Here is a 13,479-nt window from a genome sequence, read left to right as displayed (position 1 = left end):
TAGAAGTAAAAAAGATGGCAACAGAGATAAAATCAACTGGAACTGGAATCTTTAGAAAAGGGCATGAGTAAATTACACAGGAAAAAATAGGGAATGTGGGACCACTACATGCAGAACAGGAATGATGTTTAAAAGAAGGCAGGATCTGAATGAACTATGCAATGGTTGACTGGCAATGACTGAATATATTAAAAGTGATGACAATGTTTGCAGCTACAGTTGTGTTGGCACAGTTTCTAAGGTATGATGTTTGCAACTGAGATTGTGCTGTTATGATTTATTTTCATTTATATAAATGTAAGACTGTGTGTCACACATGATAATTTTCTTGCAAAAAAAAAAATGGAAAAATACATGAAGGCTATAGAAATTCCTTCTGTAACAGCTCGTGGTATTTTCTGAGTGACTGAGAAACCTCAGTGTTCCCCCACTGAAAACACTGGCACATTCTGTAAATATTCTCAGAGAAAGAGAAACCTCCACGGAGAATCAGAAACTGAGGACAAAACCCTGTATCAGTCCCTTCTTCTTCCTGTCCTGATTCAGAATTTTCAATCTCTTCAGGAGAAGAGGCATCCCTCTTTCTTTTACTAGAAACAACCTTATAACAAGATCACAAGCCTGAATTAAACTCTGAGTCAGATCCAGTAAACTACCCCATCTAAGTAAATTTGAGAAGGAGTAGATACACGTTTAGTTTTCTCTTTCTTTTTGACAGGAAAAAATGAGGCCAATAGTGTTAATGTCAGCAGCAGCCTCCACAGGGACCTGCACAACTTTGTCACTAAACAGGGAAGTCTTTCTCGTTTCCTCTCTCAGGACCAATAAGAGTGGCTTTTCCTTGTGTATTCCGGGGACCCCAACAACCGCAGAAGAATTGGCTGTCTCCGGTCCGTAGTGGCTGTGGCTGCTACACCAGTGGGATCCAGTGTAAAAGATGAATGGTTTAAGGAACCACCTTTGGCCACAGCAGAGTCACTCACCCATGGCTGAGGTAAACTTCTGGCCTGATCTGGCAGCAGAGACTGTTTGCTTAACTTTTTCTTTCTGTGGCTGGAGAAAGGACCGATTGTGAAACCAGTAGTTTGTTCTGTGGTCAAGCTGAAAATGGTGCCCCTTTCCTGTGGAGAAAAAGCAGCATAAGCTGGTAAACTTTTAAAGTAATTAAAAGTCACTTTTTCCTCACAAAAACACAGTAAACACAGTGTAAAACACTTGGCCAGATCCCCAAAGTAAAATAAACAGAGTTTCTCCACAGAATAAAAATGGTTTTCAACTGCTTTAAAAAACTTGCAAATTGAAAGGAAAAAAGTGCGCTCCCATTTAAGTGTACAGTTAAGTCTTGTGACAGTCCATTAAAACACTAACTCCTACGTAAAAAAATAACTTTCCTCAGAAAAAAAGGCATTAAAATAATAAATAATTTAAGTGGAAGTTTTTGCCTCAAAAGGAACTTATCTGCCCAGCAAAAGAACAGCATAAGCAGACTGTCGATTCTCGATAGCCCAGAAGTGCTCCTGCATGGCACCTAAACCTGTACTTTTAATCAGCTCAGCTTGAGCTGACTTAACAGCTTGGGTGAGTGGAAGGTGTAAGATGGCCAGCTGTTATATTCTTGTCAGGATATAACCCATTTAACTAAGACTGCAGCAGCAATCATCAATAGGAAGGGCAAACCTAAATGTTATCCCAATGAAAACACTGGCACACTTTGGAAATATTCTCAAAGAAAGCGAAACCTTCACAGGCAGAATCAGAAACCGAGAGCTCCTCAGAGTCAGAATCAGAAATCTGAGGAGAAAACTCTGTAAACTTCCCTTCATCTTCTTGTCCAGATTCAGAATCTTGAATCTCTTTCGGAGAAGAGACATACCAGAAAAGTACAGTTTTGTACCTACCATAAATGTAGATGTTCGAGTATTCACACTGCTGCAGTCATCACACTTGGGTTATCCTGCCATCAGGTGGTCCTGCAGTCGGCCACAGTTCCAAAGTCTTGGTCCGGCGTCGGCTGTTGTCACTTCTTCCCTGACGTCAGTGCGCCAGGGGTATTAAAGAGGCATCCGACACCATTTTCTTCAGTTTTTCTTGCCCCAGATGTCAGGTGCCCCCAAGTAGGTAGGCAATACATATTGCTAATAAAACATATAAAAGGAATACCTTCAGTTACAAGCAAATACACCACAAAGGTTGTACAGGATAGAAAGGTACAGGAAAGTTCAGCTAGGTCAGAGGGGATGGAGGGAGGGCAATCTGGACTGCAGCAGTGTGAACACTCGAACATCTAAATTTATGGTAGGTACAAAACTGTACTATGTTCATCGTGTTACACTGCTGCAGTCATCACACTTGGGTTGAATCCCAAAGCTAAGGATGGGCGGTGGAACTAAACAGGGTTTGGAGAAGCTAGTACGCCCTGCAGAACTGCAGTGGCAAAGCCAGCTCTGGTTTTAGAGTATAGAGGTAAGTGATGGTGCTTGGTGAAGGTGTGCACTGAACTCCAAGTTGCAGCTTCCAAAATATCCTTGGTTGGTACCCCTCTGAGGAAGGCTGTTGATGTTGCTTTAGCCCTGGTGGAATGGGGCCTAATGTTACCAGGTACAAGTTTTCCATGGCGTGTGTAGCAGAAACGGATACAATGCCCTATCTATTTTGAAATGGTCTGTTTTGAGATAGCCTTTCCTTGTGATCCTGCAGCATAGGATACAAAGAGCTGGTCAGATTTTCTGAAAGCCTTAGTTTTATCCAAGTAGTAATGTAATAGTCTGTGAATGTCCAAAGAGTGTAGGAGCATTTTCCCTTTGTTCTGGGGGTTTGGATAAAAGGTGGGCAAATGAATGGTTTGGTTTAGGGCCACACTGGATACCACCTTTGGCATAAATGAAGGGTTAATTTCGTAAAGCGACTCTGTCTTGATGAAAAATGATGAAAGGCTCCACTGCCATTAGGGCCTGTAGCTCTGAGACTCTTCGTGATGAAGTTATTTCTAGCAGCAGGGCAGTTTTCCACGACAGAAACTGTAAATCAGCTGTAAAAGCTGGTTCAAAGGGCGGTAGTGTAAGTTTTTCCAAAACAAAGTTGAGATCCCAAGTTGGTGTTGGAGCTCTCCGGGGCGGTCTTATGTTCTTAGCCCCTCTAAGGAACTGTCTTAGTAATGGATGTGAAAATATAGGAGGATCCGTGTTGTACTGAGCTGAAATAGCTGAGGCATGGATCTTAATAGATGAAAATGAAAGTCCTTTGTGCAACATCTCAGTTAAATATTGTAGAATCTGAGGAATATTTGGGACAAGGGGATTTTGGCCTTTAGCCTGGTTCCAGGCGCAGAATCTTTTCCATTTGTCTGAATAGGCTTTCCTGATGCTGGGCCTCCTGGCCTCCAGAATGACATCCATAACAGCTTTAGAGAGAAGTGTTGACTGGTTGTTTAGGTAATTTGCCATGCAGCCAGATTTAAAGTCTTGAGCTGGCTGTGTAGAATCTGATTGTTTTGCTGAGTGAGCAGGTGAGGAATTTGAGGTAAAATCCATGGTGGGCCTTGAGCCATGTTCCTTAGTATTGGATACCAGTGTTGGCATGGCCAGTCTGGAGCAATGAGTATCATTTGTGGCCTCTCTAATCTGGCTTTCAGCAGCACCTTTGCCAGAAGAGGCAGTGGAGGAAAGGCATACACTGTTAATGTTTTCCAACTGAATGAGAGGGCGTCCACTTTCCAAGCTAGTGTGTGGTATGTCCTTGTGCAAAATTTCCGTAGTTGGTAGTTTTGGGGGAGGCAAACAGATCTATGTCTGGGCTCCCCCATTTTTGAGTTATCTTTGCGAATACTTGTGGGTCTAGTTTCCACTCGTGAGGATCTATGAGGTTTCTGCTTAGATCGTCTGCCAATACGTTTTTCTTTCCTGGCAGGAATTGTGCTTGTAGTTGAACTTGGTAGGTCAGTGGTGTGTTCCACAAGGTCATTGCTTGCCTGCATAGGGGGTAGGAATGTGTGCCCCCTTACTTGTTTATGTACCACATCACTGTGGTGTTATCCGTCTTTATTAGGAGTTGTCCTGGATGCAGGAGGTCCTTGAAAGCTGTTAGGGGCATTTTGTACAGCTAGCATCTCTTTTTGATTGATATGTAGAAGCTTTTGATCTGCAGACCATTTGCCCTGAATACACTGTCCTGCCATGTGTGCTCCCCAGGCATAATCCGATGCATCTGTTGTTATAGTTTGCCTGGCTGTGGGTAAGGTAAAAGGTTGATACTTGTTGAGGTGATATGCCTGAGCCCACCATAGAAACTCCTGTTGAAGGCAGGGAATGAGTGGTATTATTGTTTCCAAGCTGTGGCTGTGTTGAGTCCATACGCTTTTCAGGTACCATTGTAATTTCCTCATATGCAGTTTTGCATACGGTATTAGTAGTATGCAAGATGCCATGAATCCCAAGGCCTGCAGAATTTTTCTTGCAGGGAGCTGGGTCTTTGTTGCCATCATTCTGAAGTACTGAGTCAGTTGTCCTTGCTTGTCTAGCGTGAGATAAGCCATCTGGGCTGTTGTATTTAAGCTGGCACCCAGGAATATTATGTCTTGTGAGGGCACTAGTTTTGACTTCTTTTCGTTTACTGTGTACCCTAGGCAACTTAATAGGTTTGTGACAAATGCCAGATGCTTTAAAAGAATGTCCTTGCTTTCTGCTTGAATAAGGCAGTCGTCCAGGTATGGATATATTTGAATTCCTCTTTGTCTGCAGTATGCAATTACTGGTGCCAGGCATTTTGTGAAGATCCTGGGCGCAGTAGATAAGCCAAAGGGCAGTGCAGAGAATTGGTAATGGGTTGAACCTGCTATAAATCGGAGGTATCTTCTGCAATTTTGTCTGATAGGGACATGCAGGTATGCCTCCTTGAGGTCCAACGTTACTAGCCAAGCCTTCTTGCCCAGCATGAGAAGAAGTTGCTGTAGTGTTAGCATCTTGAATTTGGGTACTTCCAGATATGTGTTTAGAATTGAGAGGTCCAGAATGGGTCTCCAGGCTTTGTCCTTTCGGGGAACTAGAAAGAGTCAAATCCTTGTCCTTGCTCCTGTGTAGGAACCTGCTGAATGGCTCTCATGTCCATGAGAGCTGTAATTTGTTTTTGAGCCTCTGCCCATTGATTTGGTGGCAGGTTTGGCATTCATTTTATCCTTGGTAAAGTGTGAAAGTGGAATCTGTATCCTTGAGATACAATATTTAGGACCCATTTGTCTTTTGTGATGATGTGCCAGTTGTCTGCAAAAAGTGCTAGTTTTCCTCCCAAGGGAGCTGCCAAGAGGGATTTGCTTGGCAGTCTGAGGGGTAAGTCATTGTGTTTGTCTTCTGATAGTTTGAGACCTGTCTTCTCCTCCTTTCTGGGTTGTGGCACCCCATTGTCGAGGCTTGTAAGAACCTTGTGACTGACCTCTGCCCCTTGGGCATCTGAATTTGCCCCTCTATGGTCTTAGAAGCTGGAAAGGACCAGGATTTTGGTTGGCCAATTTCTGCTGAAACGAGGGGGTTGAACCTGTAAAAAATCCTTGACCGTCTGCATAGATTTTGCCTTATCCTCCATTTTCTTTAAAAGCTCTTCTGCTTTTACACCAAATAAAACATCCTGCTATAAATGTGCATCCAATAACTTTGCTTTAACATGATCAGGTAAAGTTTGTTCTTTTAACCAAGAAAGCCTACATATGACAGACCCTGTCACTGCTGCTCTACAAGAAGCTTCCAATGAATGAAATCCACATCGCAAAGTATGTTTTCCCACTTGTTCAGCTGCATGCAACAAATCTTGCATTTCCTTGGAATCAGGCTGCTTTGTATGTGTGATCATTTATTTGTTTTAATTGAGACATCAAATATTGTTGATATTTCAGTATGTGAAACTGGCAATTTAAGGCCCTCAAAGCTAGAGTAGCTGAGGTATATACTTTCTTTCCCCATCTGTCTAGTGCTCTAGAATCCCTTTCAGAGGGTACAGGATTTTTAGCAATAGAGGCCTTAACCCCTTTGGGACCCTGGGAAATGGTTTCTGGGTCAGCAACAGGGCTTTTATATAGGAATTTGTGTGAGTCAGGGACTGTAGTATCTGTCTGGTTTAGCTGGTGCAGGAAGTAGTGAACCTGGGTTAAGGCTAGATTCTGAATAGACATCATCCACAATGTCAAACATGGGTGGAATAGCAAGTGGTATGTGCTGGGGTAGTAAAAGGAACTCTTGGAGCGTTTTCTTAGAATCAGAGTAATCCTGACCTTCCCAGTGGAAATGTTCCCTCATGGTATGTAAAGTTTCCCCAAAAGAGTAGTCTTCTGGGGGAGGTGCTGAAGGGATAGACTCTTCAGCATCAGAGTCTTCATAAAGGGGAAAGCAGTATTCCTGCTCCTCAGAAGAATCTGAGGAAACTGAAACCTGGTCAGAGGAAGCGTTTTATCAGGAGGGGGATAGGAACCCCTGATTAGTGTAATTAAGTCTTCAGCCATCTTAAGCATCTGTTTCTGAGGCATGGGGGCCTTGCACTGGAGACTGCTGTACAGTCTTCTTTACTTTTAAAGGAGTTTTCAATTTTGCATAGGATTTAATAGTAAGAGTAGTCGGTCTGAAGACACCTTCTGCAACTGAAGATGTTTCAACTGCACCGGAATCTCCTTCAGCCATGGAGTCGGAAGAGCCTAAAGATAAAGGTTGTGAAGGCCTAGCAATCTCCGCTTGGGAATTGGATGCCGCCTGGGGTTCTAAATCAGCAGTCGTCAGGGGCTGCATAGGCGCCTCACTGAAAACCGGAGAATCAGCGACTGGCCTAGCAGAGACCTCAGAGTCTGGTTTGGGTCTCGGCTGCCTGTCCTTATCTTTGCGTTTTTTATGCATTATGGTCGTCGGTTGCTCCGACGGCATGGTATAATTAAATTTCCTACCAAAATAATGTCGGGCGAAATCAAACCGACGTTTAATAGTTAGTTTGTTAAACCTAGCACAAAACCAACAACATGCGACGTCGTGGTCTGGGCCTAGGCAAGGAATACAATAAGAATGAAAGTCCTTATGAGGTATTTGCTTCCCACAAGAAATGCAATTGTTAACTTTTTCTGACATCGGACTGAGGCAAGAAAAGGTTCCTCAATGGGGTACTTAGCTTTTACTGAAGACTTTGGTCTGAAATTCGATTTGAAAATCTCAGGAGTCGGCCGACCGGCACTTGCGAACTGCATCTGCTTCGGGCACCGCGCGACAAGAAAGACTGGGGAAAATGGCGTCAGGTGCCTCTTTTATACCCCTGGCGCACTGACGTCAGGGAAGAAGCGACAGCAACCGATGCCGGACCAAGACTTTGGAACTCTGGTCGACTGTGGGACCGCCTGACGGCAGGATAACCCAAGTGTGATGACTGCAGCAGTGTAACACGATGAACATCCACTTTATAACACGGCTCAATAGTCTGAATTAAACCCTGAGCCAGACCCAGTAAACTACTCCTGTTAAAGCAGCAGGAAAGAAATAAGGAAACGAGGGACTAGGTTTCCTTTAAAGCATTAACTCAGTGATGGTGCTATTGGACATTAGAATAAAAAGTGATTTCCTGCAGGAGAGCATTCTGAAGCTTTATCAAAGGGGCACCACCTGGAGGGTCTATATCAGATAGTCGAAGTTCCGTAACTCCAAACTCCTAATGGTCGAACCATTATGTTCGAAATTACAGAACGTCGACTACGTAAAAAAAATAAATAAAAAATTTAAAAAATAACGGACAACAAAATAAATTGTTGTAAGCAAGGGGGCAACCCCCATGCCCCCCCACTACCTAAATATACCAACTCCGAGATTGCACCACATTGAAGTGAATGGAAACCTCCGTTTATGGAGATTTCCATTCAAACGCGTACACTTCTACAAATTCGAATATATGGTCTCGACCATATGTAGTTCGAACTTGTAAAAGTTTGACTACGTGATAGGAAATCCCGTCTGGATGTACAGGTGTTTCAAAGCACAATAAATTGCTTGAGTAAAACTGCTCTGAAGGTCTTGACAACATTACAAACAATAACAATGCTTCTTAAACAACAAAAAAGTGTGACAGATTCACTTTTTTCATTCATCACAAAATTATACCTAGCTGAACTTTCAGAAGGTTGTATTGATCTTTGTGTTGTTGAATCTGTAACTGTTGCTGCATTACTGATGACTGAAGGTGCTCATTCTGGCTTGTCAGTGACATTACCTGCTGGTTTAATTCATTAATCTGTGTATCCTGCAGAAAAAAAAGCAGAGAAAGTAAATAAATATACAACACTGCAGATCAACCAGAAATGCCTTACTTTTTCTATTTAACAGATGTTTTTTTTCCACTTGTAAATAGATTATTTGCAAGCAATCGTGTTGAAGTAAAGGACAGCCAGTTCCATACAGAGTCAGACAATTCCAACTAACCTACTATTAAAGCTGCTTTATACCAGCTGTCTGTGCACAACAGGGCTCATGGGGATTGAGGGTGGGGTGGAATGAATGAATGAGAGGACAGCTAGATCTTCCTCTTGAAGGAAGAGGGACTGAACAAGTCCACCACAGGTTCAGGTTCACACACTAGCAAAACCTAAAGGCCAGAGGTATTAAGACTGTAAATGTACAGTAATAACATGAGTGGAACACAGTAGCAAAATACAGGCCACACTAAACCCACAGAAAATGATCTTGCCACTGGTATGCAGACCTTCATAATCCTCTGGTCTCTTACAAGCACTGCAAGTCAGATCTCTTCTAGTGAGTAGGGATGGATGATAATGGGTAACCCTGAAGGAAGAAGGGAGTCTGCGGTCAGTAAAGTGGCTCTCAGACCACACAGTATGTTTACTTAGTTCTGTTACTGCAGTACTGTAGTTCCTGTTATTCAAAGTCAGACACCTTTTTTCAAGCTTAAATGATAAAATATTTTCTGAATGCTGAATTGGCATACAACAAATTGGTCACAGTGTGGAGACATGCAACTTACCTATCGTACTAATTCAGTAATTCAGGTATACCCAGTTTCAAGAGAGAGCAAGCACAAATGCTGGGCAATACAACAGGTATCATGATCAAGCAACATGAAGGATTTTTCACATTTCACAAAAACATGGTAATAAACACTGTGAAGACAACTATCCCAGCACACAACCCATGACAGAAATACTACACGTTAAATTCTAAATCAGACAGGATCCAGAAATAGGGTCTTAGCCAAAATATGTTCAGCTTCTGCAGTCATTGTCTAGTCTTGATAAAATTATATCAGAAAGATGACAATTATAAGTTTGGAAGCCAACAGTGCAAAGTCCCTGGATTCAGGTGTAAGGGGCATACCATCAAATAAAAATGGAATTTGGAAAAAATGTTCAACACACTCTACATTTGCAGCAAAATCCCTTCTACTTAGTGCCTTGGTTTAAAATCAGACACAATCTTAGTGTAGTCAAAGTACATGAAAGGTTATTAAAAAGAGCCTTGAGAGAACAAAATTAGATGGATGAAAACTAATTGGAAGGTAAATATGAAAAATCAAAAAACTAAACTATAAATATCTACCTGGTCATTATAAAATAATTAACATCTTCCATATTTTAAGTACGGGCGAAAGAGTATCTCATACTTTCAGACCTGAAATAAAAACTCAGGCACTCTGCTCTCATTTTGTGGAAAATACAATTGTATAGTCAAGTTACCATAATAACAGATATTTGAATACATCACATTTATAGCAATCATCATTTCTGGGACTTCTCCATTTGGGGTCCCATCTGTTTTTTCCAGTCTATAAGAGCTCAGGTTCTTTCCCATATATATGGTGCATACCCACTACTACGTACACAACAGCAAAATGGAATAACTGGTATACACACCCATGCACTCTTCAAGAGAACTTTCTTGCTGCAGTTTGTGCAGACACCTCCCATGTTATATCATCAAAGCCTTCACTTCCACTTGGTGTGATTTTGAAGCTCAGGGAGATAGGCACCCTTATGAAGAACTACTACTACTCAATTCTGTCCTTTTGATGCTACCTTCAATGCTTATATTTTTCATGAAAAAGGGTAAATGTGACTGTGGGAAGCAAATACACATCAGAGGCTTCCTCTAAGTATGGACTTAGTCTTTTTTTGACAAGATACCAATAAAATGCATTTATTAAACTATTGCAGTAATCAGCCTTTACCTGTTTTCAATCACTGCACTGCAAAGTCAAATGTATCATGGTGATTTGCATCAGGAATGTGTGCAGCTATACTGTGCTTTGCAATTTGGATGTCTCACCATCTGCATCTGATGAAGCAGTTGTAATACTGTGAAAGCGCTTATGCCTTTATCTGTGCATGTTTCCTGAATAAACTGTTGCTGATTTTATGATAGCCTGGTGTTGCTTCATCTTACTTTTGCTTGTTGGATTTATGTTTTGGTTAGAGAAGCATTTATTCAGCACACATTGGTATTTCTGGACTTTTGAATATCTAAACTAAGCTTCACTATATTCCTGACTGAATCTAAGGGAATTATTATACCCTAATAACTTACTTAACAGAACAGGGCAGATAATGTGCTGAATAGTTCTTCCTGTTGTCAGGTCCAAGGCAGAATACAGAATGCTTTGCCTCACTAACAGACGTCTCAAAATAATATCTAAAATATTACTGCTGGCATAGCCTGAAGAAAGACACCATTTCTGGTCATCTGGCTTCTAGTTTCCATACAAAACCCCCATTGCTGGAAGCTGGCAGGACTAGGCACCTACCGCTAATAATATACACACAAGGGCTATGCTCAGAACTGCTGAGCTTCTGGAGTTCGTGAAACAACTAAACACTTCCATTCTTCCAGAGTAGCAATTAGTACACACCAAAGACAATGCAGAAAGTTTCGTAGTACAGACTTTGCATCTCTGGCTGCCTTAAAATCTATGAGATAGCATCTTTATGGCCTAGCCTATAAAGTGATTTAATTTCAGATATTTTTCTAAAGTTTGCTGGACTGAGGTTAACCCTCCAGTTTCCTCTGTTAAAACATATACATTTAAACAGTTATAATAATGCAAGCACATTTCTGTTCTCTGGAGTAGGCCCATGGTGGATACAGTCCAAACTCAAGCATTTTACAAAGTACCTTTTCAACACACGCGTCTGTACCAGTCAGTCTGATATACACATGACATATAGTTCTAATACATTTGTAACATCAGCATCTTGTATGATCCACAGCTCTAATACATTTGTAACACAAGCACCTTGTATAAATCAGTTCGATATTCACAAATGACATACAAGTGGGCGGTACCTCCTTTCGTCATATGTCCCCCCCCCCCCTTCGAAGACTCACACTAGCTTTTCAAGTGCCCATTGAGAAACATTGATTGAGAGAAATGAGCCTAACTGGGAATACATAACCCCATACCCTGTCTTGAGATCCCAGCTGCCTTTGCACTGCTGACTGCATTATAGTGTTTTACTGTCATATCATATGCCTGCAACCCTAGGTTCTGCCACAGTAACTTGGGATTTTGCTGGCTGGCTTTCTGTAGCCATAGATCCCCCTAAAACCCCTCCTGCTTCTTACTGCAAATACTCACCACAAGGGCCTCTCTGTCATGCTAAGGTTTCATGGTGTTAACATGGTACAATTTGTGCCCATGCCTCCTGCCTAGTTCTACCATGTAGTTTACATCCCTGACCTTCCTTACCACCTTGAAAGGTCGCTCTAAAGCTGCCTACAGCTTACTGAGTCTGACATGAATGAGAACCATAACCTGCTGCCTCACAGCATACTCTCTGGCTCGAGCATTCCTATCATACAAAACTTTTTTCTGCTGTTGGGCTCCTGCCAGGTTCTCCTGGTCCAAGTCCATGAGTTCCCTGAGCGTGGTCCTAAGGTTTAGGACATATGCCACAAAAGACTCCCGGTGGGATTCACACACACCCTCCCACTCATTGCAAATCAAATCCAGATGTCCCCTCACCCTAAGCCCATATAGCAACTCAAAGGTGAAAAACCTGTGGATTCCTGGGGCACCTCTCTATAAGCAAACAGATGGGAAAAATATTTCTCCCACTTCCTCGTAAATTGCCTGCAATTGCCCGTAGCATGGTCTTTAGTGTAGAGTTTAACCTCTCCACCAGACCATTAGTCTATGGGTGGTAGGGGGTGCTCTTTAGGTGCTTCACCCCATAACACTCCTACAGACAAGCCAGCAGGTATGACATGAAATTAGCACCTCTGTTAATATTTCTTTTGGGAAACTTACCCTGCTGAAAATCTTTAAGAAAGCATTTTCCACCTTTTGTGCCTCAATGGAGGACAAGGCCATCAACTCAGGGTATTTGGCAGCATAATCTACTACCACTAGGATATACTTTTTCCCTGTAGAACTTGGGGTGCTCAGAGGTCCCCTCAATATCCAGAGCTACCATCTGAAATGGCTCCTCAATCACAGGCAAAGGCATCAAAGGAGCTTTGACCGTGTCTCCTGCATTGTCTACTTTGTGGCACGGCTCACAGATCCTGCAGTACCCGGTTACATCCCTGGAAATCCCAGGCCAACAAAGTTCTGCATTATACGTCTCTTAATACGCTTTATGCCCATATGACCTGCAAAGGGAATGTCATGGACTATGGCTATAAGTGCCAAATGCTAGGGTCTGTGCATTACCAACTGCTGTATTGCCTCACCTTCTAGCCCTCCCATAAGGGTCCACTCTACACAGTAACCCTTTGTTCCAATATATAGTTTCCCCTTTTCCTTGAGAAACAGATGCCTCCCTAGCTACCTCCCTCAAGCCTTGTAATGTAGGGTCTGAGAGTTGAGCCTGCCTCAACTCTTTCTTTTTAACCCTATCCAGCTCACCTTCCACAGGAAGTGTGGCATCCTCTGACAGTGGTGCCTCACTGTCAGCCTGGGTACTACTACTCACCTCTGCCCTTGAAGCTACTCTGTCCAAGGTAACATCAGTATCCACCTGTAGCTGTGGCTCACCTTCAGTCTTACTGCTACAGGGTAGCTCCCTCTCTGAAGTAACCAACTCACCAGTCCTGGCTTCAAGTGTGTGGTCTGTCTGGGTCCTCATCCAGCCTACCAAACCTACATGCCTATTTCCAAGCCTGACTGTGTGTACCTGCATGCACACAAGGTACTGCATTATCAAAATCATTCCCTATCAGGACATCTGCAGGGATATCCTCAAACACACCTACTTGCTTGCTTCCATTTCTACCCTCCCAGTCAAGTTGAACCCTAGTCAAAGGTACTTAGAATGGGGTCCCTTCTAAAGCTCTGACTGGAGTAGACTGCCCAAGCAAGAAATGCTCCTCTTTAACCACTGGAGCCTTCACAATGTTTAGGTCAGAGGCTGTGTTCTCTCTTAGCAGTGGCCTGTTTCCCATCTACTAAGATAGGATATAACCTCTTGTGGCAGTTTGATACCCTTGTTGTCTCCAGACAACTCGCCACTGGCATTCTGTC

The 13,479-nt window shown here is 42.6% G+C and overlaps 1 protein-coding gene across 5 annotated transcripts in view; it reads right to left on the bottom strand.

Moving 5' to 3' along the window:
- The window catches only part of USO1 (USO1 vesicle transport factor), a 1,866,649-nt gene that overhangs the window by 357,914 nt on the left and 1,495,256 nt on the right, over window positions 1–13,479 (bottom strand). For all 5 annotated transcript variants that reach the window (XM_044061107.1, XM_044061108.1, XM_044061110.1 and 2 more), the window contains one exon: window positions 8,112–8,250. In XM_044061107.1, the coding sequence (XP_043917042.1) occupies window positions 8,112–8,250 (139 nt within the window). The remainder of the gene's footprint in view (window positions 1–8,111; window positions 8,251–13,479) is intronic.

Source organism: Protopterus annectens, chromosome 2.part0 (genome assembly GCF_019279795.1).
Source record: "Protopterus annectens isolate FY-2018-M chromosome 2.part0, PAN1.0, whole genome shotgun sequence".
NCBI lineage: Eukaryota > Metazoa > Chordata > Ceratodontiformes > Protopteridae > Protopterus > Protopterus annectens.
Note: the sequence above shows the minus strand (reverse complement) of the source record. Positions and strands in the feature narration are given on the sequence as shown.